This window comes from Hemitrygon akajei, unplaced genomic scaffold (genome assembly GCF_048418815.1).
Source record: "Hemitrygon akajei unplaced genomic scaffold, sHemAka1.3 Scf000033, whole genome shotgun sequence".
Taxonomy (NCBI): domain Eukaryota; kingdom Metazoa; phylum Chordata; class Chondrichthyes; order Myliobatiformes; family Dasyatidae; genus Hemitrygon; species Hemitrygon akajei.
This window is the reverse complement of record NW_027331919.1, coordinates 7,716,276-7,741,928: the sequence shown is the minus strand read 5'-3', so window position 1 is coordinate 7,741,928 and position 25,653 is coordinate 7,716,276. Positions and strand designations below refer to the sequence as shown.

General features: G+C 47.3%; 1 protein-coding gene across 1 annotated transcript; it reads right to left on the bottom strand.

Annotated features, from left to right (window-relative positions):
* Positions 1-4,512: 4,512 nt before the first annotated feature.
* Positions 4,513-19,665, bottom strand: LOC140719957 (perlucin-like). Its single transcript, XM_073034870.1, has 5 exons — positions 19,556-19,665; positions 16,564-16,695; positions 7,848-7,990; positions 7,573-7,637; positions 4,513-4,755 (listed from the first exon to the last, which is right to left on the bottom strand). The coding sequence occupies exons 1-5, from the start codon at positions 19,662-19,664 to the stop codon at positions 4,572-4,574; spliced, it is 633 nt and encodes a 210-aa protein (XP_072890971.1). The 5' UTR covers position 19,665; the 3' UTR covers positions 4,513-4,571.
* Positions 19,666-25,653: the final 5,988 nt, after the last annotated feature.

Genomic DNA, 25,653 nt, shown 5'->3' with positions numbered 1-25,653 from the left:
TAATCTCACTACTCCGCGATCTCCACGCAGCCCCACGTCAGACTCCAAACTATTCCCACTGCACCGATCACTCTCCACGACCCCTCGACATTATCCTGACTAATCTCACTGCAACTTCAGGGGATTCAGCAGGGCACAGAGACGGGTTGTGGTGGTGGGACGACAGGAGATAATGGAGAAGGTGATGTGTGCAGAGAGGAAATGTGTCACGAAGACGGGTCAGCTTGTAAGGGAGGGACGGTGACGGAGACGGTAATGGCGTAAATGAGGGTGTTTGTGATGGAGGGAGCGATTACTGCAGGCGAGCGAAGGTAGAAGAAGTTGGGGAGGACGCGTGGAGAGGGAGATAATTATGAATACGGGGCGGACTGTGTCCCTGCTGCGGTGAAGGTCGTGACGGTCTGTCGGTGTCACGATGAGGGGCGCGTTCGTGACCCGTTGAGGGCTGTGTCGGTGTCGCGGTGAGGGGGCAGGGGTGTCTGTGTAGTAGTGAGGGCTGTGTCGGTGTCACGGTGAGGTGGGTGGGTGTCTGTGTAGTAGTGAGGGCTGTGTCGGTGTCACGGTGAGGGGGGTGTCTGTGTAGTAGTGAGGGCTGTGTCGGTGTCACGGTGAGGGGTGTGTCTGTGTAGTAGTGAGGGCTGTGTCGGTGTCACGGTGAGGGGGGTGTCGGTGTCACGGTGAGGGGGTGTGCCGGTGTCACGGTGAGGGGGGTGTCTGTGTAGTAGTGAAGGCTGTGTCGGTGTCGCGGTGAGGGGGGTGTCTGTGTAGTAGTGAAGGCTGTGTCGGTGTCGCGGTGAGGGGGGTGTCTGTGTAGTAGTGGGGGCTGTGTCGGTGTCACGGTGAGGGAGGTGTCTGTGTAGTAGTGAGGGCTGTGTCGGTGTCACGGTGAGGGGGTTTCTGTGTAGTAGTGAGGGCTGTGTCGGTGTCACGGTGAGGGGGGTGTCTGTGTAGTAGTGAGGGCTGTGTCGGTGTCACGGTGAGGGGGGTGTCGGTGTCACGGTGAGGGGTGTGCCGGTGTCACGGTGAGGGGGGTGTCTGTGTAGTAGTGAGGGCTGTGTCGGTGTCACGGTGAGGGGGGTGGGTGTCTGTGTAGTAGTGAGGGCTGTGTCGGTGTGACGGTGAGGGGGGTGTCTGTGTAGTAGTGAAGGCTGTGTCGGTGTCGCGGTGAGGGGGGTGTCTGTGTAGTAGTGAAGGCTGTGTCGGTGTCACGGTGAGGGGGGTGTCTGTGTAGTAGTGAGGGCTGTGCCGGTGTCACGGTGAGGGGGTGTCTGTGTAGTAGTGAGGGCTGTGTCGGTGTCACGGTGAGGGAGGTGTCTGTGTAGTAGTGAGGGCTGTGTCGGTGTCACGGTGAGGGAGGTGTCTGTGTAGTAGTGAGGGCTGTGTCGGTGTCACGGTGAGGGGGGTGTCTGTGTAGTAGTGAGGGCTGTGTCGGTGTCACGGTGAGGGAGGTGTCTGTGTAGTAGTGAGGGCTGTGTCGGTGTCACGGTGAGGGGGGTGTCTGTGTAGTAGTGAGGGCTGTGTCGGTGTCACGGTGAGGGGTGTGTCTGTGTAGTAGTGAGGGCTGTGTCGGTGTCACGGTGAGGTGGTGTCTGTGTAGTAGTGGGGGCTGTGTCGGTGTCACGGTGAGGTGGTGTCTGTGTAGTAGTGAGGGCTGTGTCGGTGTCACGGTGAGGGGGGTGTGTCTGTGTAGTAGTGGGGGCTGTGTCGGTGTCACGGTGAGGGGGTGTCTGTGTAGTAGTGAGGGCTGTGTCGGTGTCACGGTGAGGGGTGTGTCTGTGTAGTAGTGAAGGCTGTGTCGGTGTCGCGGTGAGGGGGTGTCTGTGTAGTAGTGAGGGGTGTGTCGGTGTCACGGTGAGGGGTGTGTCTGTGTAGTAGTGAGGGCTGTGTCGGTGTCACGGTGAGGGGGGGTGTCTGTGTAGTAGTGAGGGCTGTGTCGGTGTCACGGTGAGGGGGGTGGGTGTCTGTGTAGTAGTGAGGGCTGTGTCGGTGTCACGGTGGGGGGGGGTGTCTGTGTAGTAGTGAGGGCTGTGTCGGTATCACGGTGAGGGGTGTGTCTGTGTAATAGTGAGGGCTGTGTCGGTGTCACGGTGAGGTGGGTGTCTGTGTAGTAGTGAGGGCTGTGTCGGTGTCACGGTGAGGGGGGTGGGTGTCTGTGTAATAGTGAGGGCTGTGTCGGTGTCACGGTGAGGGGTGTGTCTGTGTAGTAGTGAGCGCTGTGCGGGTCGTTCACTGCCCAGGTCGAGAGGTCGTTCCCCGAGTTTCTCAATGCAACGTCATATTCCTTCATCTACCCCGCCCCCTGCGTTTCCCATCCCATGAGTTCAAAACACTCCCTGACCCTCCTGTAGAGCAGTGAACATAAATCACCGAACAGAGGAGATCCTTCGGCCCGCAATGTTTTGATATACCAATTAATCTAAGTCCCTTCTGCCCAACACACGACCATCTCTAACAATTCCCTGCAAATCCACGTGTCTGTCAAAGAGCCAGTGAAACGCCTATATCGATCTGCCCTCACTACCGTCTCTGGTAGCACAGTACAATTACCCACCAGTCTCTGTGTGAATGAAAAACTTGTCAACCTCATCTCCTCTGAACTTATCCCTCTCACATCAATGCATGCCCTCTTTTACTGGACATTTGTATCCTGGGGGAAATAACACCCGCTCTCTGGTCCATCTGTGTCTGTTCTAGTGAGATATCCCTCTGCCAGTTGTCCCCTCCGCCTTCGCCGCTCCAGAGAAAAGAAACCGAAAATTCTGACCACTGCCTATAGATAGTGCCCTCTATACCGGGCAGCATTCTAGTGAATCCCCACTGTATCCTCCCCAAAGACACTCACACTTCCTTTAACGGAGCGTCCAGAAATTAATCAGGAATCTCCGAAACGTTAAACCCAGTCCCAACTCCTATCTGCTCCGCCCTTTGGTTACCCGGCACTCTTCCCCATTCACAGTGTGTGGTCCCCAATCCTCTAGACTGAAGTTCCTCTCTCCTTCCAAACCTCCCACAATTCTTAAGAAACAGCGCCTGGGCTTCAACTTAGCAGGTACATCTTTGCCAGAAAACAACCTGGCCGAATCCGCACTTGCCAGATTATTCCTGACGCCAAACATATTGGCCTTCTTTCAATTTATAAACTAAACTCGAGGAGTAGTCAGCATGGCTTTTTAAAGGGAAGGTCGTGCCACACAAGCCTGATTGAATTTTTTGAGGATCTGACTAAACACAATGATGAAGGAAGAGCAGTAGATGTAGTGTATATGCATTTCAGCAAGGCATTTGATAAGGTAACCCGTGCAAGGCTTGCTGAGAAAGTAATGAGGCATAGGATCAAAGAGGACATTACCCACAGAAGGTAAAGCGTGCTGTTAGACGGGTCATATTCTGCATGGAGTATGCATGCATATTCTCCCCGGTCACCAGTGGAGTGTCTCGGGGATCTCTTTGGGGCCCTTACTCTTCATGATTTTTATGAATGACCTGGATGAGGGAGTGGAGGGATGGGTTAGCACGTTTGCTGATAACACAAAGGTTGGATGTATTGTGGATAGTGTGGGGGGCTGTCAGAGGTAACAGCGGGACATTGGTAGAATGCAAAACTGAGCAAGAATGTGGCAGATGTTCAATCCAGATAAGTGTGAAATGGCTAATTTCGGTTGATCTTCTCCATCAACTTACCAACCAGTAGAAAGGCAGGATGCAAAAGGACAGACAGAATAGAAGAATGTTCAACAAATTGGCACATGAAACACAATGTTGGAAAATGCAAGGTCGTGCACATTGGTTGTAGAAATAAATGTGCGGACTATTGTCTAAACGGGGAGAAATTCCAAAACACAGAGAGGCAATGGGACATCTTCTTCCACTGCGCCATCACATCTTTCAACGCACGAGAACTAACTCCACATTTTTGTGGTATATATTAATATTTGTAATTTACATTGATATTACATCTTTGATCCACACTGATGCTTCACAACAAGAAATTACAGGCCGTGTAAATCTCAGATAAAGGGGTCTTTATTCCCTGGAGCGTAGCTGTGACCTTACAGAGTTGCAAAAACTCAAGAGGGGCACAGACAGAGGGAATGCGCACAGACTTTTACCCAGAGCTGAGGTATCGAGACCCAGACGGCACAAGACTGAGGTGAGAGTGGGTGGAAAGGAGATAAAGGGAGAGAGATCAGAGAGACGCAGTGTTTGAGGGAACGGAGAGGAGAGGGAAAGAGTGCGGTAGAGAGGGGGAAAGGAAGAAAAATATAAAGAGGTTGGAAGAGGGAGCGGAGAAATAGCAGTCGGAGAAAGGTCGAGAAAATAGGGTGAGGAGATGGGGTAGAGAGAGTTAGAGGGAGTGAGAAAGAGCGGGATGGGGAGGGATGGCGAGAAAGAACGGGATAGATGGAGATCGGGGTTTCCATGTGTTGTGGGGAGAAAGGGGTTACGAAAAGAGGAGAATAGAGAAGCAGGTAGGGCAGAGAATGTCGGGATTATTTTGAGAGGATGGTGTGAGTGAGAGTGGAGGAGGGATAAGGAAGGGAAAGGCGGGGTAATCCTTTGATTCAAGTCGGCTATCCGGGCTGTTGACAGAAAACCTGGATCTTGGCAGGAATATCCGGGCAGCAGGGGGCAGACTTCTCACAGATGAAATGGTAATTATTATGAAGGCAATAGTCACTCCCTCCACTCGATTTGCATTCACTGCAGGAGGTCCTTCCGGATGTCACCTTGTACAGCAGACCATAGGCATCATTCCTATCAGTAAATGGTTACAAAATTTGAACAGAGACTAAACAGATCCGGCGGAACACGAGACCGTCGTCAAACTAATCCTATTAAACCCGGGCAATCACCACAGCCCTGTGTCATTCCCAAAATAATTTTAGTGTCCCAATGTCTCCCCACTGCTCTGTGTCAGTCGCATAATTAATCCAACTACACCACCTCCCCAACAGCCTCCGGCCCGTCGTCCCGCGGTCCCCACAGTCCTGTGGCAGACCCAATGCGAATCGAACACCCCACGTTCTACCGTCAAATCTATTTTAGTCCCCAAACGGATCTTACACTCCCATCCTTCCCCCTAGAGATTATCGAGGTCCCGAAATTAATCCCATCGGCACAATCTGATCATGCAACCATCTGTTGGTCCCCACATCCATCCCACGGCTCCTTCCTCTTCCCACAGTTCATGTCAGTCTTCAGGTTAATCCCATTGCCTCTCACCGCTCTCTCAGCCCTGCGTCAGTCAGCAGACTGGATCCACTGACCGACTCTGTGCCCACATCCCCGTATCGGTCTCCAAACTAAACCAGTTGTCCCACTCTCTCCCCCCCCAGGTCAGTGTCAGACCCCAAACTGATCCAGTTGTCCCACTCTCTCCCCTCAGATCAGTGTCAGACCCCAAACTGATCCAGTTGTCCCACTCTCTCCCCCCAGATCAGTGTCAGACCCCAAACTGATCCAGTTGTCCCACTCTCTCCCCCCAGATCAGTGTCAGACCCCGAACTGATCCTGTTGTCCCACTCTCTCCCCTCAGATCAGTGTCAGACCCCAAACTGATCCAGTTGTCCCACTCTCTCCCCCCAGATCAATGTCAGACCCCAAACTGATCTGGCTGCATAACTCTTTCTCACAGAGTAAGGCCTGTCGTCAAACCTATCCCAGTCTGCCTACTTCACCCTACAGAACTGTGTCAGACCCCGAACTAATTCCACAGGATCGCCCAATGCGCACAGCCCTGCGTCAGTCACCAAAATAATCCCAGGGAAATAATCCCCGGGGCCGACAGCAAATCGTCAAAATATTTCGCTGCCCACTCCTGTGACTGACACGTATCTCTCCCTAAAATATTCCCCCTGTATCGTTCTCTCCCGAAACCAAATCCCAGCCCCAACTCTCTTCTCACAAACCTACTTCAGTCCGTAAACTAATCCCATTTTCTCCCCTCGGGACAGTGTCAGACCCCGAACTGATCCAGTTGTCCCACTCTCTCCCCCAAGGTCAGTGTCAGACCCTAAACTGATCCGGCTGCATAACTCTTTCTCACAGAGTAAGGCCTGTCGTCAAACCTATCCCAGTCTGCTTACTGCACCCTACTGATCAGTGTCAGACCCCAAACTAATCCAGTTGTCCCACTCTCTCCCCCCAGATCAGTGTCAGACCCCAAACTGATCCAGTTGTCCCACTCTCTCCCCCCCAGATCAGTGTCAGACCCCAAACTGATCCTGTTGTCCCACTCTCTCCCCTCAGATCAGTGTCAGACCCCAAACTGATCCTGTTGTCCCACTCTCCCCCCCCCAGATCAGTGTCAGACCCCAAACTGATCCTGTTGTCCCACTCTCCCCCCAGATCAGTGTCAGACCCCGAACTGATCCTGTTGTCCCACTCTCTCCCCTCAGATCAGTGTCAGACCCCAAACTGATCCAGTTGTCCCACTCTCTCCCCCCAGATCAATGTCAGACCCCAAACTGATCCGGCTGCATAACTCTTTCTCACAGAGTAAGGCCTGTCGTCAAACCTATCCCAGTCTGCCTACTTCACCCTACAGAACTGTGTCAGACCCCGAACTAATTCCACAGGATCGCCCAATGCGCACAGCCCTGCGTCAGTCACCAAAATAATCCCAGGGAAATAATCCCCGGGGCCGACAGCAAATCGTCAAAATATTTCGCTGCCCACTCCTGTGACTGACACGTATCTCTCCCTAAAATATTCCCCCTGTATCGTTCTCTCCCGAAACCAAATCCCAGCCCCAACTCTCTTCTCACAAACCTACTTCAGTCCGTAAACTAATCCCATTTTCTCCCCTCGGGACAGTGTCAGACCCCGAACTGATCCAGTTGTCCCACTCTCTCCCCCAAGGTCAGTGTCAGACCCTAAACTGATCCGGCTGCATAACTCTTTCTCACAGAGTAAGGCCTGTCGTCAAACCTATCCCAGTCTGCCTACTGCACCCTACTGATCAGTGTCAGACCCCAAACTAATCCAGTTGTCCCCCTCTCTCCCCCCAGATCAGTGTCAGACCCCAAACTGATCCAGTTGTCCCACTCTCTCCCCCCAGATCAGTGTCAGACCCCAAACTGATCCTGTTGTCCCACTCTCTCCCCTCAGATCAGTGTCAGACCCCAAACTGATCCAGTTGTCCCACTCTCTCCCCCCAGATCAATGTCAGACCCCAAACTGATCTGGCTGCATAACTCTTTCTCACAGAGTAAGGCCTGTCGTCAAACCTATCCCAGTCTGCCTACTTCATCCTACAGAACTGTGTCAGACCCCGAACTAATTCCACAGGATCGCCCAATGCGCACAGCCCTGCGTCAGTCACCAAAATAATCCCAGGGAAATAATCCCCGGGGCCGACAGCAAATCGTCAAAATATTTCGCTGCCCACTCCTGTGACTGACACGTATCTCTCCCTAAAATATTCCCCCTGTATCGTTCTCTCCCGACACCAAATCCCAGCCCCAACTCTCTTCTCACAAACCTACTTCAGTCCGTAAACTAATCCGATTTTCTCCCCTCAGGACAGTGTCATTCCCAATCTCCCACCACACAGTTCAGTCCAAAACTCACCCGTTCGCGCATTGTCCAAGCCAGTAATCAAGGTCTTGGGGATCAAGAGACCGTAAAACAAAACTCTGTAAAATTAAATCCCTTTGATTAATGGCGAGAATCGAAAACTGTTTACGGGAGAGTGTGATGGGATGGGGTGGAGAGAGATTCACTCTGTGTCTGACCCCGGGTGTGCGTTACAGGAGTGTATTATGGATTTTCACTCAATGTCTTGACACCGCGTGTGTGTGATGATTCCTGTGTTACTGTGGAATCTTCCCGTGCTGTACACATACCGATTCATCCCTTGAATTGATTTCCAGCAGCCTTGAATCTCGGTTTGAACATTCTTGCATCGCTCTGGGGAAAGATGTTTCAAACGTCGAAACATAATAACACCGGTCTTTATTTGTGACCCAGTCCCTGGAACACGTTTGCTCTGGAAATCAGGAACAAGAAACAGTGAGACACGGAGTGAATTATCTCTTCACACTTTCCCATCACACAGGCGCGGTGTGTCACAGAGTGTATTTCCCGCCACGCGGTCTCATCACGCACACCTGAGTTCAAGCACAGAGTGAATCTCCCCCCACGCCGTCCAAACGCACATTAACAAGGATCAGGAACAGTGAAGTTCCCTCCAAACCATCCATCACACACTCACGGGGTGAAGACACAGAGTGTATCTCCTACCACACTGTCCCATCGCACACTCCTGGGCAGAGACACAGAATGAGGTTCCCTCCATAACGTCCCATCAATGGTTCACAGGATCAAACACAGAGCGAAGATTCCTCCACATCATCCATCATAGACTCTCCAGTCAGGCACAGACTGGGGGAACGTCTAACCCTCCGCTGATACACAGACGGAGTCAGACACTAAATGATACTCGCTCCACACCATTTTATCACTCATTCAGAGTGTCAGAAAAAGAGCGATGCACCCTCCACACTGTCCTATCAGAGACCCCTGAATCAAACATGGAGTGAAGCCATTGCGGATCGTCCCACAGCCTCTGGGCCGGATCCAGAATGAAGTTTGCCCCACACGCTCCACTCTCCCGCGGTCAGCCACAGAGTGAAACGCTCTCTCTCTCTCTCTCTCTCTCTCTCTCTCTCTCTCTCTCTCTCTCTCTCTCTCTCTCTCTCTCTCTCTCTCTCTCTCTCTCTCTCTCTCTCTCTCTCTCTCTCTCTCTCTCTCTCTCTCTCTCTCTCTCTCTCTCTCTCTCTATCCACTGCTCCATATCACACACACACATAGGTTTAGACGTTTACACTGCACGCTGGTTATTGTCAAATCTCACGCTCTTGCGGACAGATAAAGAGTGAAGCTGCTTCCAAACCGTCCTATCACACATTCCTGGAGTGAGACACAGAGCTAAGCTGCTGTCACAGTGTCCAGTCGCACACGCCAGGGATGAGACACAGTGTAGCTCATTCAGCACCGTCCGATTACTGACACCCGGAGAGAGACATGGAGTGAAGCTCTTTCTCACTCTCCCATGACACAAGCGCAGGGACAAAAACAGTGTGCACCGTCCGCACCGTCTCATCACACACTCCCGAGATCAGACACAGTGTGAAACTCCCTCCACTCCTCCATGGCCTCATCACACATTCCAACGGTCAGAGTGAGGAGCGAGGGAGTCAATCTCTTCCGGGGTTAGAGTCTGGGTCTTACTCCCTCCACATCGTCTCATCACACACTCCCTGGGTCAGAGAACAGAATTTATATCCCTCCACAAACTCCAGTCACACACAACCTTGGTCAGACACACTATGAATCTCTCTATCCACGGCCCCGTAACACTCTCCAGTGGTCAGACACAGAAAGAAACTCCCTCAACACACACGACAAACGTCAGAGGGACAGTGATTCCTCCTGTATATCCTCTCAACACACCACACAGCAAAGTGTCAGACACAGAGGGAAGCTGCCTCCATACGGTCCCATCACACACTCCCGAGACTAATACAATGTGAATCTCCCTTCCTATCGCTGTTCCTAGCGGGTCACAGAGTCAGGCTCTCTCTGAACCGCCCCATCACACCCTCCTGTGTTCCCACTGTTACGTATTCAGGCAACAATAAATATATATGAGTTCGGCAAGGGTTTTTATAACAAATAACACGTTTAATAAACACTGAAAACAAACCCCCCAAAAGTAAACAAACACTAGAGTAACCGGAAAACAGCTGCGGTGGATCGATTCTCCTCGATCTTTAACTTCCGAACACCGATATTCACTCTCCACTAGCAAAGAAACTGCTGGCAATGACCTTTTAAACTTTAGGCATTATATAAAACTTCATTTTTCAACTAAACTGCGTCATAACATTAAATCACGCAGTGACATGAAGTCAGCTTGGCAAACCCAGCCACGAACTGCCCCACCCCCCAGGGTGGGTCTTCCTTTTATAACCTGTAAAAAAAACCTGTCACATGACCTCTACTGGCGGGAAAATGACGTCACTCCACCATCACAAGACCATTACCTCATGTCCATTATAGCTTCAACCCCAGTCACGTGACAAGGGTACCACGTCACGTGTCACGGGTACGTAACACCTCCCTCCAAAAAAAAACATTATCTTTACCTTTAATATGAGTTATCACAATATTGTACTCTTATAACATCAAACTCCAATTTAATAATCTTCTGTTTTTGTTTTTCATCTTACTCAGAAAAACTAACTGATTATGATCAGTGTAAACAATAAGTGGTTTTTGAGTTGTACCAATATATACCTCAAAATATTCCAAAGCTAAAACAAGAGATAACAATTCTTTCTCTATTGTGGAGTAGTTTCTTTGATGCTTATTAAATTTCTTAGAAAAGTAAGCTACTGGATGATCAACCTCATCACCATCATTCCTTCGCATCAATACTGCTCCCGCAGCTTCATCACTAGCATCTACAGCTAATGAAAAAGGTTTTTCAAAGTCAGGTGCCTTAAGCACAGGTTGTTGACATATCATTGTTTTCAATTTTTCAAATGCTTCCTGACAAGGCACTGTCCACACAAACTTCACATTCTTCTGCAGAAGGTTAGTTAATGGAAGGGCACATTAGCAAAATTCTTACAAAATTTTCGATAATATCCTACCATTCCCAAAAATCTTCTGAGAGATTTTTTCCCCGTCGGAGTGGGAATCTCTAAAATTGCCTGAACTTTTGCCTGAACAGGAGCTACCTTACCTTGACCTACAACATAACCAAGGTAAGTCACAGTGGCATGTTCAAATTCACTCTTAGCTAAATTAATAGTCAAGTTAGCTTTTGAAAGTCTTTCAAACAATTTCTCCACCGCAATTATGTGTGCTTCCCAAGTATCATTTCCTGTCACTAAATCATCAATATAAGCATCAGTATCTTTCAATCCCTGAATCACAGAGTTAATCATCCTCTGGAAAGTACCTGGGGCATTCTTCATCCCAAATGGAAGAACATTATACTCATATAACCCAGATAGAGTTACAAATGCAGAAATCTCTCTACCTCTGTCCGTTAATGGAACATACCAATACCCTTTCAATAAATCAATCTTTGAAAGGAACTTTGCTTTTCCAACCTTATCTACACAATCATCTACTCTAGGAATTGGATATGCATCTGTTTTCGTTACAGCATTCACCTTCCTATAGTCCGTACAAAACCTAATACTACCATCAGGTTTTGGCACCATAACACATGGCGAACTCCAATTCGTGTTAGAATGTCTAATAATATCATTCTCTAACATGTATTCAATTTCTTTCTCAGCAAGTTCACATTTTTCCATGTTCATCCTATATGGATGTTGTTTAATAGGTTTGGCATCTCCAATATCTACATCATGTGAAGCTATAGTAGTCCTTCTCGGAACATCTGGAAACAAATCCTTATATTTAAAAATCAATTCCTTCAACTGTTGTTTCTGCTCTAGCTGTAAATGTGCTAATTTCTCATCCATATTTTTCAGAATGGTCGAATTAGGTAACCTAACAGAAACAATGTTAGATTTAGAATGAAAGTCAGATGAATAATCTATTATGTTCCCAGTTAAATCAAACTCATTCTCACTAACCACAACAGTCACAGTATCAGATTGTTTCCCAAAATATGGTTTAATCATATTAATATGGCAAAGTTGTGTTGACCTTCTACGATCTGGAGTTTTTATTACGTAATCCACATCATTGATTCTAGACACAATTTCATAAGGACCATGAAATCTAGCTTGTAAAGGATTTGTCTGCACTGGGAAAAGAACCAACACCTTATCTCCAGGCTTAAACATCCTCATCCTAGCTTCTTTATCATACCTAGTTTTCATTTTCTCCTGAGCCAAATTTAAATTTTCCTTGGCTAAACTACAAGCTTTATGTAACCTGTCCTTAAATTTCAAAACATAGTCCAACAAATTAGTATGCACTTCCTTACTAATCCACTGTTCTTTCAATAAAGCTAAAGGTCCTCTAACTCTATGCCCAAACACAAGTTCAAATGGTCTAAAACCTAAAGATTCCTGTACCGATTCCCTTACAGCAAATAAAATTAAGTTTATACTCTCATCCCAGTCACTTTCATTTTCCACACAATATGTCCTAATCATATTCTTGAGGGTAGAATGAAACCTCTCCAAGGCACCTTGCGATTCTGGATGGTATGCAGACGAAGTGATTTGCTTAGCTCCCAATTTATAAACTATCTGTTGAAACAATCCAGACATAAAATTACTGCCTTGATCAGTTTGTATTTCCTTAGGCAATCCAAAATAAGTAAAGAATTTTATAAGAGCCTTCGTCACAGTTTTAGCTTTTATATTCCTAAGTGGTACTGCCTCTGGAAACCTAGACGAAGTACACATGATAGTCAACAAATACTGATAACCAGTTTTTGTCTTTGGTAATGGACCAACACAATCTACGATAACTTTTGAAAACGGTTCACCAAATGCTGGAATAGGTTGTAATGGAGCTACTGGTGTAACCTGATTTGGTTTACTCACAATTTGACAAGTATGGCACGTTTTACAAAACATCGCCACATCTTTTCTTAGACCAGGCCAGTAAAAATGTTTTAAAATCTTGTCCACAGTTTTCCTTACCCCTTGATGTCCACCTAAAGGCACACTATGAGCTAAAGTCAAAATCTCATTTCGATAAACTTTAGGAACAACTACCTGGTAAACAACATTCCATTCCTCACTTGCAGGAATTGTAGGCGACCTCCACTTCCTCATCAACACTCCTTTTTCCAAATAATATCCTACTGACACTTTCTCAATTTCACTACCTAGTAAAGCTTGTTCCCTTAATTTTATCATCTCAGGATCTCTATTCTGCTCTGCTATCATCTCCTTCCGAGACAGAGATAAATCTTCATAGTCAGACTTACTCCCAGAATCTTGTTCAAACAACGAAGGTAAGAAAGTCTCTGGCACATCCTCAAAACTCGAATCCTGAGTTGAACAGTCATGAGTAACAACCTCATTCTGCACATCAATCTTTTTAGCCATAGCTCTAGTCACAACACAGGAAGAATCTGTGTTAGAATTCATCTCTGGTTCCTCTGACTCCATTGTCAAATGCACTTCTGGAAAAACTTGTCCACCTGCCAAGTCATTACCTAACAATAAAGAAATACACTTCACAGGTAAGCTATGCTGTAATCCTACTTTAACAAATCCTGTAACTAACCCTGATTTTAAATTTACTTTATGTAAATGTACAGGCATAAAATCACTTCCAACACCTCTTATGTAATTTACCTCACCAGTATCACTCTCTTCATTAAACTTCAACACACTATCTAACATCAGTGATTGAGAAGCTCCAGTATCCCTAAGGATTTTTATTGGCACCAGAGTAGATCCTTCTTTCAAGGATACAAACCCTCCAGTTATAAAATGATCATATCCCTTTCTAACTTGGTGAGACTCTAACAAATCCTCATTTGTGTTTACCAAACCCTGTAACTTTACAGGTGCTTCAGTATGTTGCACACAAACATCTGGAACTGCTTCTTTCTCTTTCTTTTTCAATTTGAAACAGTTAGCTATTACATGGTCAGGCTTCTTACAATAGTTACAAATAAGACCAAACTGTCTTTCCTTCACAGGTTTTCCTTCCTCCTTACCTTTTTCATTAACCTCTGATTTAATTTCTGATTTACCTTGAGTCTCCATATTATTCTTCCTCGTAAAAATTCTACCCTGAGGAAATTTATTCTTATGGATTAAATCATACTCATCAGCTAATCTAGCACAGTCCTGCAATTTATCAGTATCCCTCTCATTTAAGTAGGTCCTTACTTCAACAGGAATGCTTCTTTTAAATTCCTCCATCAAAATCAGCTCTTTCAATGTACTATAGTCGTCATTTACATTTTTAGAAGAAACCCATCTCTCAAAACACATAGCTTTATCATAGGCAAATTCCACATAAGTCTTTTCCACAGTCTTTTTCAAACTTCTGAATCTTTCCCTATATGCTTCTGGGACTAAATCGTATGCTTTGAGATTATTCGTTTTCACAATATCATAATCTAATGCTTGCGCAGCAGTTAAAGCTGTGTAAACTTGCTGTGCTTTGCCTTTAATTACACTCTGTAACAACACTGACCATTTTTCTTTCGGCCAGTCTGACATCCGAGCAATAGTTTCAAAACGTTGAAAATATCTTTCCACTTCTGTTTCACTAAATGGAGGGACCAATTTAATTTCTTGACTAGCAACAAACGGTTTTTTAGAATCAGAAGACTGATTCCCAGACCTTAATTTCGCCATTGCATATTCAAAATCTCTCTGCTTCTGTTCAGCTTCCAATTTACACCTCTCTATCATCATTTGTTCAATTTGCAATTGCATCTCCAGATTACTTATTGGAAACGATTCTAAAATCGATTCATCAAAATCACCCGAAGCCACAAAGTGTGATGCGATTTTTCTCTGTATTACAGCTTTTGATGTAGTCTTCAAAATACCTTTAAGGTGCAATCTACGAGCTATCTCAGATACGTCAGTTTTTTTCGCCTTCGCTAACAAATCCACGGCTGGCGAATCCAGAAACTCATCAATATTCATCGTTGCCGAAAATCACTCACAAGCCAATCAAACTAAAGAATCGAGCAGTCCCCGTTACCAAAACACCGATTCAAAAGTTAACAAGCATTTAAACCCAAACAATCCAATCACGGACGAGCCCCCATATTTATGATACGTATTCAGGCAAGAATAAATATATATGAGTTCGGCAAGGGTTTTTATAACAAATAACACGTTTATTAAACACTGAAAACAAACCCCCCAAAAGTAAACAAACACTAGCGTAACCGGAAAACAGCTGCGGTGTGGCAGATTCACAGTTCTTAATAGCGTTGCAGTTCAAACAGTTCTTAAAGCGGTATTGAAAAAAAACAGTTCTTTTAAGCGGTATGCCGAAAGTTCAAAAGCTCACAGCCCATTTAAAAGGAGAGACTTTTTAAGGCGATTTTAATTCTCTTCCACGTCGTTGTCCTTCGATCCCCGGCGTCGAAATTTCCCACGAAGAATTTTATGAAATATAACGGCTTAAAGGCACTGACCTTCCTTCCACACTATTCTCATATCCTTTCTGGTCAAACCCAGGGATTAATAGCAAGAATAGTCAACGGAATCCTTCCGAATGAGGATCAAATAAGGTCGAAACCCATCCACCGTCGAAAATCGATTCTCCTCGATGTTTAAATTCCGAACTCCGATATTCACTCTCCACTAGCAAAGAAACTGCTGGCAATGACCTTTTAAACTTTAGGCATTATATACAACTTCATTTTTCAACTAAACTGCGTCATAACATTAAATCACGCAGTGACATGAAGTCAGCTTGGCAAACTCAGCCACGAACTGCCCCACCCCACAGGGTGGGTCTTCCTTTTATAACCTGTAAAAAAAAACTGTCACATGACCTCTACTGGCGGGAAAATGACGTCACTCCACCATCACAAGACCATTACCTCAAGTCCAGTATAGCTTCAACCCCAGTCACGTGACAAGGGTACCACTGTCACGTGTCACGGGTACGTAACACCACACACAGCGAAATTCCGCTCACACACTCACGGGGTTAGACTCCCTCCACAATATCCAATCACACAGTCTGGCGAAGCATAGAATGAACTTCCCTCTGCACTGTCCCATCACACAATCCCGCTGTCAGACACAGAGTGAAGTTGGATCCATACTGTCCCATCAGACATTCCGGGAGTGGGACATAGGGTGAAGCTGAAATGTTACGTCTCAAAATCCCGGGGTCAGACACAGAGTGAATCCACCTCCACAACGTCCCATCACACTCTCCTGGATTCAGTGACAGAGTGAAACTTCCTCCACGCAGTCCCATCACACTCACCGGGTCAAACACAGAGTCAATCATCCTCCATACCATCTCATCACACACTCCCGATATCGAGCACAGAGTGACGCTTCCTCTCTTCATGCATGCCCTGTGTTGAGGAACGGGTGAAAGTGGAGGATGATGTCTCACCTCTTCTGCTGGTCATCAATTCACAGATTTGAGCCTTGGTTTCGTTGACAGATCTGTACTTCGTTTCCATCTCAGTGAACTGGTGACGGAGATCGCTGTGCATTCGTTTAAGATCGGACAGATTAGAGTTCAGCGCAGAGAGATTCTTAAGACAGCTTCTCTGGGAGAGTTTCGGATGGGAATTTTCCGATATTGTGGATTCACACACTCCAGGATCCAGACACAGAGTGATGCTCTCTCTGTTCCGTCCCATCTCTCTCTCTGGGATTCAGACACAGATTGAATCCACATCCACAACGTCCCATCACACTCTCCTGGATTCAGTGCCAGAGCGAAACGCGCTCCATGCAATGGCATCACACTCGCTCGGTCAACCACAGAGTGGATCACCCTCCATACCATCTCTTCACACACTCCCGATGTCAGACACAGAGTGACGCTTCCTCTCTCCATGCCTGCCCTGTGATGAGGAGCGGGTGAAAGAGGGGGATGATGTCTTACCTCTTCTGCTGGTCAACAATTCGCAGATTTGAGCCTTGGTTTCGTTGACAGATCTGTACTTCGTTTCCATCTCAGTGAACTGGTGACGGAGATCGTTGTGCATTCGTTTAAGAGACTGACGAATCTGTGATACTGAGAGAGATGGTGAAGGATGTTTAGCGTTTACAGTGACATGTGAGTCAGCGTCACGCTACCGAACGGGTCACAGAGAGTGTTGTGTCAGTGTCACGGTGAAGGGTGTCACAGTGTTGAAATGTGCTGCTGACACAGTGGGAGGCGCCGGCACCACGTTGAGGGGTGTGTCTGTGTCACTCTGAGGGGTTATTAATGCCCTGGTAAACGTTTTTTTGTTGTTACAATGGGGTCTGTGTCAGCATCGTGGTGATGATTGATTCCCTGTCTCAGCGCGGGGCATGTTCGAGCTGCTGCGCGGGACAAGTGGGGGCTACTGTGATAGGTGTTTCTGTGCCCCGTCGAGAGGTGTGCCGGGCTACAATGCAGTGTATCTCGATGACAAGGCGAAGGATATTTCAGGTGCGGGAAATGTCAGAGTGAGGGGTCTGGTTGTGTCATGGTGTGTGGAGTATCGGTGTAATGTGTGGTTGTTGGTCTCATTGAGAGGAGTGTGTCTGTATCATTGTGAGAGGCATGTCATGGCCACGGTGTGTGTCCGATTGTCACGCTGAGCTGTGTGTCAGTGTCACGGAGAGGACTATGTCGGTGTCATTGTGAATTTAGGTCTATGTATCAAGGTAAGGGGTTTGTCTGTGTCAGGGTGAGGTCTGGGTAATTGCCTCAGTGAGCGGAGCATCGGTGTGATGTTGAGGGGCGATCTTGTCTCGGACAGGGGTGTCACCTGTGAGTCCTTGTCTCGGTGGAGAGCTGGGCGGGTCACGTTGAGGAGCCTGTAGGTGTCAGTGGTGGCTTAGAGTCACGGTAAAGGGCGTGTCGGTGTCACTGAGGTGTGTTTCGCCTTGAGACAGGTTGTCTGGGAGAGACCTGGGTGGGAAATCTCAGATATCTGGGATTGAAAGATTGAGTTTAACTCATGGACATTGGCGTTGGGTCCTGTTCATCAGCTGATTTTCTTCCCAAAGGAGTATGTAGTTCGGTCAGAGGTGATCTGAGATGGTGAAGGATGTTTGGCGTTTATAATGTGTCAGCGTCAAGCTACTGAGCGGGTCACGGAGAGTGGTGCGTCAGTGTTACAGTAAGAGGTGTGCTGGGCGCCACCGTCAGGTACGTGTCTGGGACGCACTGAGGGGTATATCAGGTTACGAGCGAGGTTTTCGTCGGTGTCACGATGGGAGATGCGTCAGTATCGCGGTGATAGTTGATTCCCTGTCACACCGACTCGGTGTTTCAGTGAGAAACGCGTAGCTGTCATTGTGATAGGTGTTTCTGCTTCAATGTGAGAGGTGTACCGGGTCACATCGCCGTGTATCTCTATGTCGCGGTAAATGATAGGGCATTGAGGAATGCAGTAGAACAGAGTGATCTAGGAATAATGATGCATTATTCCCTGAAGGTGGAATCTCATGTGGATAGGGTGGCGAAGAAAGCTTTTGGTATGCTGGCCTTTATAAATCAGAGCATTGAATATAGGAGTTGGGTTGTAATGTTAAAATTATACAAGACATTGGTAAGACCGAATTTGGAGTATTGTGTACAGTTCTGGTCACCGAATTATAGGAGAGATGTCAACAAAATAGAGAGAGTAGAGAGGAGATTTACTAGAATGTTACCTGGGTTTCAGCACCAAAGTTACAGGGAAAGGTTGAACAAGTTAGGTCTTTATTCCTTGGAACGTAGAAAGTTGAGGGGGGGGGGGACTTAATAGCGGTATTTTAAATTATGAGGGGATAGATAGAGTTGACGTGGATTGGCTTTTTTCCATTGAGAGCAGGGGAGATTCAAAAAAAGAGGACATGATTTGATAGTTAGGGTCAAAAGTGTAAGGGTAACACGAGGGGGAATTTCTTTACTCAGAGAGTGGTAACTGTGTGTAACGAGCTTCAGTAGAAGTCGTAGAGGCAGGTTCGATATTGTCATTTAAAGTATAATTGGATAGGTACATGGACAGGAAAGGAATGGAGGGTTATGGGCTGAGTGCGGTTCAGTGGGACGAGATGAGAGTAAGCGTTTGTCACGGACCAGAAGGGCCGAGATGGCCTGTTTCTGTGCTGTAATTGTCATATAGTTATATGGTTTCTGGGTCCATGTGAGAGGTGTACCGGGTCACATCCCGGTGTATCTCTATGTCACGGTGAGAGATATGTCGGGGTCACAGTGCGAGGTTTGACGGTGTTACAGTGAGAGACTCACCAGTGTCATAGTGTCCGATGTATTGGTGTGACAGCGGAAAAAATATGTCGATGTCACGGTGAGGGGTGTGTTTGAGTCACGGGGAAGGACCTGTTGTGGTCACGGTGGATCTGTCGCTATCACAGTAAGTTTAGTGTTGTTGTCACGGTGCGGACTGAGTGGGTGACGCTCTGAGGGGCTTGTCGGTGTCACGGTGAGTGATGCGTCATTGTGACGGAGAGGGGTATATCGGTGTTTCCATGGAGTGGCTTTTGCTGTCATGATAAGAGATGAGTCGTTCTCAAAGTGATGGACGTGTCTGCGTCACAGTGAGGGATATGTCTACGTCACAGTAATGGATGTGTCCACATCACAGGGTGTGACATGTCGGTGCCACGTCGAGAGGCGTGTCAGTGTTATATTGAATCGTTATTACAATAGGTTGTGTGTTGGTATCACGTTGAGGGATATGTCAGTTTCATGTTGAGGGATGTGTTGGTGGGGGTTGTGTCGGGGTTACGGTGAGGGTTGAGTCGTGGACATGCTGAGAGACCCGTCAGTACCACAGTGAGGGGTGCCTTGGTATCACAGTGAAAGGTGTTTCTGGGAAGTGTTGGGAATGAGTCGCTGTTACAGTGGCCATTTTTATTCTCTGCGGTGTGGTCGTTGCGACCTGTGTGAAACTCACCATGAATACTCCAGCAGATACCCGTGATAACGAGGGCCGCTGTTAAAACACAGATTAGCCATATGCGTCGGTCTGATCGGTCTCTCCTTGTTGGTTGTTCACTGCCCATGTAGTCTGTGGAAAAATCGGGTCCCTGTCTTTGTCAATCCATCGTCATATTCCCAGATCTACCCCACCCCTGCTCTTCCCATCCTCTGAGTTTAAATCGCATCCTTTCGCTGAGCGTAAATTACAGAGCAGAACAGACGCTTCGTCCCAATTTTTTTGCCACACAAATTATACTTAATACCTAAATCGTTTTTGCCTTCACAGTTTATTTCCGTCCAATCCCTGAACATAAAAGTGACAGTCTAAGAACCAATGAAACGCCTCCATCGATTTTCCTTCACCACCACCCCTGGCAGCACATTCCAGTCACCCACGCTCTCTGTGTAAAAAAAAATCTTGCCCCTCACCTCTCCTGAAAAGATCCTCCCTCTTCCCTTCCATTTCGTGGTATTAGCCAATTCTCTCCGGGGGAGAAATGCACCGGTTGTGTTTTGTGTTTGGTCCCTTCGTCCTGCAGTATCGCAGAGTCGTTTGGCTGTATTCATGTGTATTCATGTATGGTTGCATTGCAATGCAACGTATTGAATTGAAACCGTCTCTTCTCTACCGGTTTCACCTGCTTGGGAGGGGAACCCAAAGCAACATATATCCGAATCTGCTTTCACTACGGATCGCCTCATCTTCCCCACCCTGCTTCCATTCTAACTCACAGAACCATGCTCAGCGCCAGAGATCTGACCGGTGAGACTTTCCTCACTCCGAAACTTCCGCGAATCGCTGCTTTTAATGCGCACTCGCCCAACATTTACCTGGCTCCTGATCTCTGCTTGGAGACGCCGAAACCGTGTGTCTGTTTGACTCAAACACAGAGGGAGGCTCAATCCATACCATCCTGTCTACCATCCCGGAGTGAGACACAGAGAGAGGCTCCATCCACAACGATCCATCACACAATTCCCTGAACATGCATGGAGTGCAGCTCATTCCAAATTGTCCTATCGCTCACTCTCGTGGTCAGACACAGAGTGAAGCCCAGTCTTCCCCGTCCCAAAGCACACTTCCGGGGTCAGAGAAGAAATGAAGAAATGATACACACTGACTCGTCGCACATAACGGGAGTTAGACATCGAGTGAAACTCACTCCACACAGTCGGATCACAAGCTGCCAGGGATCAGCTACAAAGAGAAGCTCCATCGACACCTTCTCATATCACGCTCTTGGATTCAGATATTTTCTGAAGCTTCCATCCCTGGGCTCAATCGAGGCACAAGCTACGGCACTCAAAGACAGATCAAAGCTCCCTTCCTCCCCTCTCACCAATCCCAAGTCCTTCTCGGATTGTGTGTGTGTGTGTGTGTGTGTGTGTGTGTGTGTGTGTGTGTGTGTGTGTGTGTGTGTGTGTGTGTGTGTGTGTGTGTGTGTGTGTGTGTGTGTGTGTGCGTGTGTGTGTGTGTGTAGATGGTAGGCTGCGGGATGAGGGTGGAAGGGGAGGATAGTGGAGGTGATAGAAAGGTTGTCAGGATTGTAGATACTATGCAAGTGGTGTGGAGCCACACGACCGGCCTCTGCATGGAGAGTTCTGAAGAGGCACAGATCGTGTGGATAGATATCCAGTGAAAGGGGAGAGAGGTAACTCCAGACGTCATCTCTCCCACATACGCCCCACAATTGCTTGCGACACAGACTGGAAGGAGAGTAGGGAACGGGGGCGACGTGGATGGGGAAAGTTTAGCACATGGATTGTATCTGAGAGACGGAGAGCGGCGTAAGTAAATTACGGTGCGTTGAAGAGGTAGAGCGAGTGTGTGAAATAGACGCGGTAGAGCAAAAGAGAAGACACTGGAGGAAGAAATGTGGAGTGTGCTAGAGACAGAGCGAGAGTGAACAATAACCACTGGCCCGTCGAACATACACGACCGGGGACAGAAACAGTGTGAATCCCCCTCCACACCGTCCCATCACACGCTCCCGGGGTCAGACACAGAGTGTATCTCCCTCCACACCGTCTCATCACAAAATCCGGGGTCAGACACAGAGCGAATCTCCCTCCACACCGTCCCGTCACACACACCCGGGGTCAGACACAGAGTGAAGCTCCCTCCACACCGTCCCGTCGCACACACCCGGGGTCAGACACAGAGTGAAACTCCATCCACACCGTCCCATCACACACTCCCGGGGTCCGACACAGAGTGAATCTCCATCCACACAATCCCATCACACACTCCCGCGGTCAGACACAGAGTGAATCTTCCTCCGCACCGTCCCTGCACATACTCCTGGGGTCAGACAAACATTGAAGCTCCCTACACACCGTCCCTTGACACACTCCCCTTTCAGACACAGAGTAAAGCTCCCTCCGCCCCGTCTCATCACAAGCTGCCCGGGACAGAAACAGTGTGACCCTCTGTCCGCACCGTCCCATAACACGTTCCCGGGGTTAGACAGAGGGAAGCTCGCTTCACACACTCTCGCTCTCTCTCACACATTCACGGAGTCACAGAAACACAGAAGCAGAGAAAACCTACAGCACAACACAGGCCCTTCGATTCACAAAGTCATGCCGAGCATGTCACTTCCTCAGAAATTACTGGGCTGATCTGTAGCCCTCTATTTTTAAGATGCTCCATGTACCAGTCAAAAAGTCTCTTAAAAGACCCTATTGTACCCGCCACCACCACGGTGGATTTATGTTTGCGGATGAAGATTGGAGGAGTTGTGGATAGAGTTGTAGGTTGTCGAAGGTTACAAGGGGATATAGATAGGCTGCAGAGTTGTGCAGAAACAAATGGTCGTTGGAGTTCAGTCTGAATAAGTGTGAGATAATGCATTTTGGAAGGACAAACCAGATTACTGAGTACAAGATTAATAGTCAGATACTTTAGAGTGTGGATGAACAAAGGGAGATACATCCCTCAACATGAATATATATCCCTCAAGGTCACTGCGAAAGTTGATAGGGTATTTAAGAAGGCCTATGGGATGCTAGGCTTCATAAACGGGGGGATTGAGTTCAAGAGTAGAGAGGTCATCTTGCAACTCTACAAATCTCTGGTGAGACCCCACTTAGAGTATTGTGTTCATTTCTGGCCACCTGATTATAAGAAGGATGTGGAAGCTATGGAGAGGGTGCAAAGGAGATTTACCTGAATGTTGCCTGGTTTGGAGAACAAATCATATGAAGCAAGGTTAACAGAGCTGGGACGTTTCTCTTTGGGGCGTAGAAGAATGAGAGGGTTGATAGAGGTCTACAAGATTATGAGAGGCGTGAGTAGGGTGGATATTCAGTTCCTGTTTCCCAGGGCACTAATAGCAAACACCAAAGGACGTATGTACAAAATTAAGGGACGGAAGTTTAGGAGAGACATCAGGGGTAAGTTTTTTACACAGAGGAAGTTGAGTGCCTGGAATGACTTGCTAGGGATGGTGGTGGAGGCTAAAACATTATGGGTATTTAAGAGCCTATTTGACCTGCACATGGATGAAATAGAAATGGAGGGTTCTGGCATAGTGTGGGTTTAGTGCTTTTTTAAGGATAATGGTCGACACAACATGGAGGGCTGTAGGGCCTGTACTGTTCTATGGTTCAATGGTTCTATGGTTTCCGGTAGCCCATTCTACGCACTTATCACTCTCCGAGGAAAAAGAAAACTTAGGTCATAAAATAGGCATACAGGCCCTTCGGCCCACAATGCTGTGCCGACCCATAAATCCTGCCTGCCATATACCCGCTACATAAAATTCCTCCGTATATCTGTCTCGTAGACTCTAAAATTTTACTATTATACCTGCCTCCACCACTGATTTAGGCAGTGCATTCCACGCAGCAACCAGTCTCTGAGTGAAAAACTTTCCTCTAATATTCCCCTTGAACTTCCCACACCTTACCTTAAAGCCACGTCCTCTTGTACTGAGCAGTGGTGCCGTGGGGAAGAGGCGCTTGCTGTCCACTCTATCAATTCCTCTTATTATCTTGTACACTTATATCATGCCACCTCTCATCCTCCTTCTTTCCAAAGTGTAAAGCCCTAGCTCCCATAAACTCTGATCATAATCCATACTCTCTAAACCAGGCAGCATCCTGGTAAATCTCCTCTGTACCCTCTCCAATGCTTCCACATCCTTCCTATAGTGAGGCGACCAGAACTGGACACATTACTCCAAGTGTGGCCTAACCAGTGTTTTATAGAGCTACATCATTACATCGCGTCTCTTAAACTCTATCCTTCGACTTATGAAAGCTAACACCTCATAAAATTTCTTATCTACCCTATCTACCTGTGAGGCAACTTTCAGGGATCCGTGAAGATGTACCCCCAGATCTCTCTGCTCCTCCACACAACCAAGTATCCTGCCATTTACTTTGTACTCTGCCTTGGAGTTTCTCCTTCCAAAGTCTACCACTTCACACTTCTCTGGGTTGAACTCTATCTGCCACTGCTCAGCCCACTTCTGTATCCTATCAATGTCACTCTCTAATTTGTGACAATCCTCTACATCATCTACAACACCACCAAACTTTGTGGCGTCTGCAAACTTGCCAACCAACCTTTCCACCCCCATTTCCATGTCGTTAATAAAAATCACGAAAGGTAGAGGTCCCAGAACAGATCCATGTGGGACACCACTAGTCACAACCCTCCAATCTGAATATATTCCCTCCACCACAACCCTCCAACTTCTGCTGGCAAGCCTCAAAAAACTCTATCAGGCTTGTTAACCACGAACTGGCCTTCACAAAGCCATGCTGACGGACTGTCCCTGATCAAACCATGAATCTCTAAATGCCCATAGATCTTATCTCTAAAAATCTTTTCCAACAGCTTTCCCACCGCAGACGTATGGTTCACTGGTCTATAATTACACGGACTATCCCTACTACCCTTTTTGAACAAGGTGACAACATTCGCCTGTGTCCAATCCTCCGGTACCATCCCTGTGGACAACGAGGACATAAAGATCCTAGCCAGAGGCTGAGCAATCTCTTCCCTCGCCTCGTGGAGCAGCCTGTTTAATATTCCATCAGCCCCCGGTGACTTATCCGTCCTAATGTATTTTAACAACTCCAACACCTCCTCTCCCTTAATATGAACATGCTCCAGAACATCAACCTCAGTTATACCGCCCTCACAGTCATCCAGATCCCTCTCATTGGTGAGCACCGAAGGGAAGTATTCATTGAGGACTTCGCTCACTTCCGCAGCCTCCATGCACATCTTCCCAGTTTTTTCTCTAATCGGTCCTACATTTACTCCTGTCATCCTTTTGTTCTTCACATAATTGAAGAATGCCTTGGGGTTTTCCTTTAAACTATTTGCCAAGGCCTTCTCATGACGCTTTCTTGCTCTGCTCAGCCCCTTCTTAAGCTCCTTTCTTGCTATCCTATATTCCTCAAAAGACCCATCTGATCCATGCTTCCTAAACCTCATGTATGCTGCCTTATTCCACCTGACTAGATTTTTCACTTCACTTGTCACCTATGGTTCCGTCACCCTGCCATTCTTTATTTTCCTCACCGGGGCAAATTTATCCCGAACATCTTGCAAGATATCACTAAGCATCGATCACAAGTACATAGTACATTTCCCTGCTAAAACATCATCACAATTCAGACCCGCGAGTTCTAGCCTACTAGCCTCATAATTTGCCCTTACCTAATTACACATTTTCCTCTCCTCTCTGAATCTATCCTTTTCCATGATAATGCTAAAGGTCGGAGAGCGGTGATCACTGTCCCCCAGATGCTCACCCCTGACAGATCTGTGACCTGACCCAGTTTATTACTAGATCTAGTATGGCATTCCCCCTCACCGGCTTGTCAACATACTGTGACAGGAATCCATCCTGAACACACTTAAACTCTGCCCCATCTAAACACGTGGAAATAATCAAGTGGCAATCAATATTAGGGAAGTTAAAGTCACCCATGATAACAAAGCTGTTATTTTTGAACCTTTCCGAAATCTGCCTCCAATCTACTCCTCGGTATCTCTTTTGCTGGCAGGGGGCCTATATAATCCCCACAGTAGAGTAACTGCTCCCTTCCTGT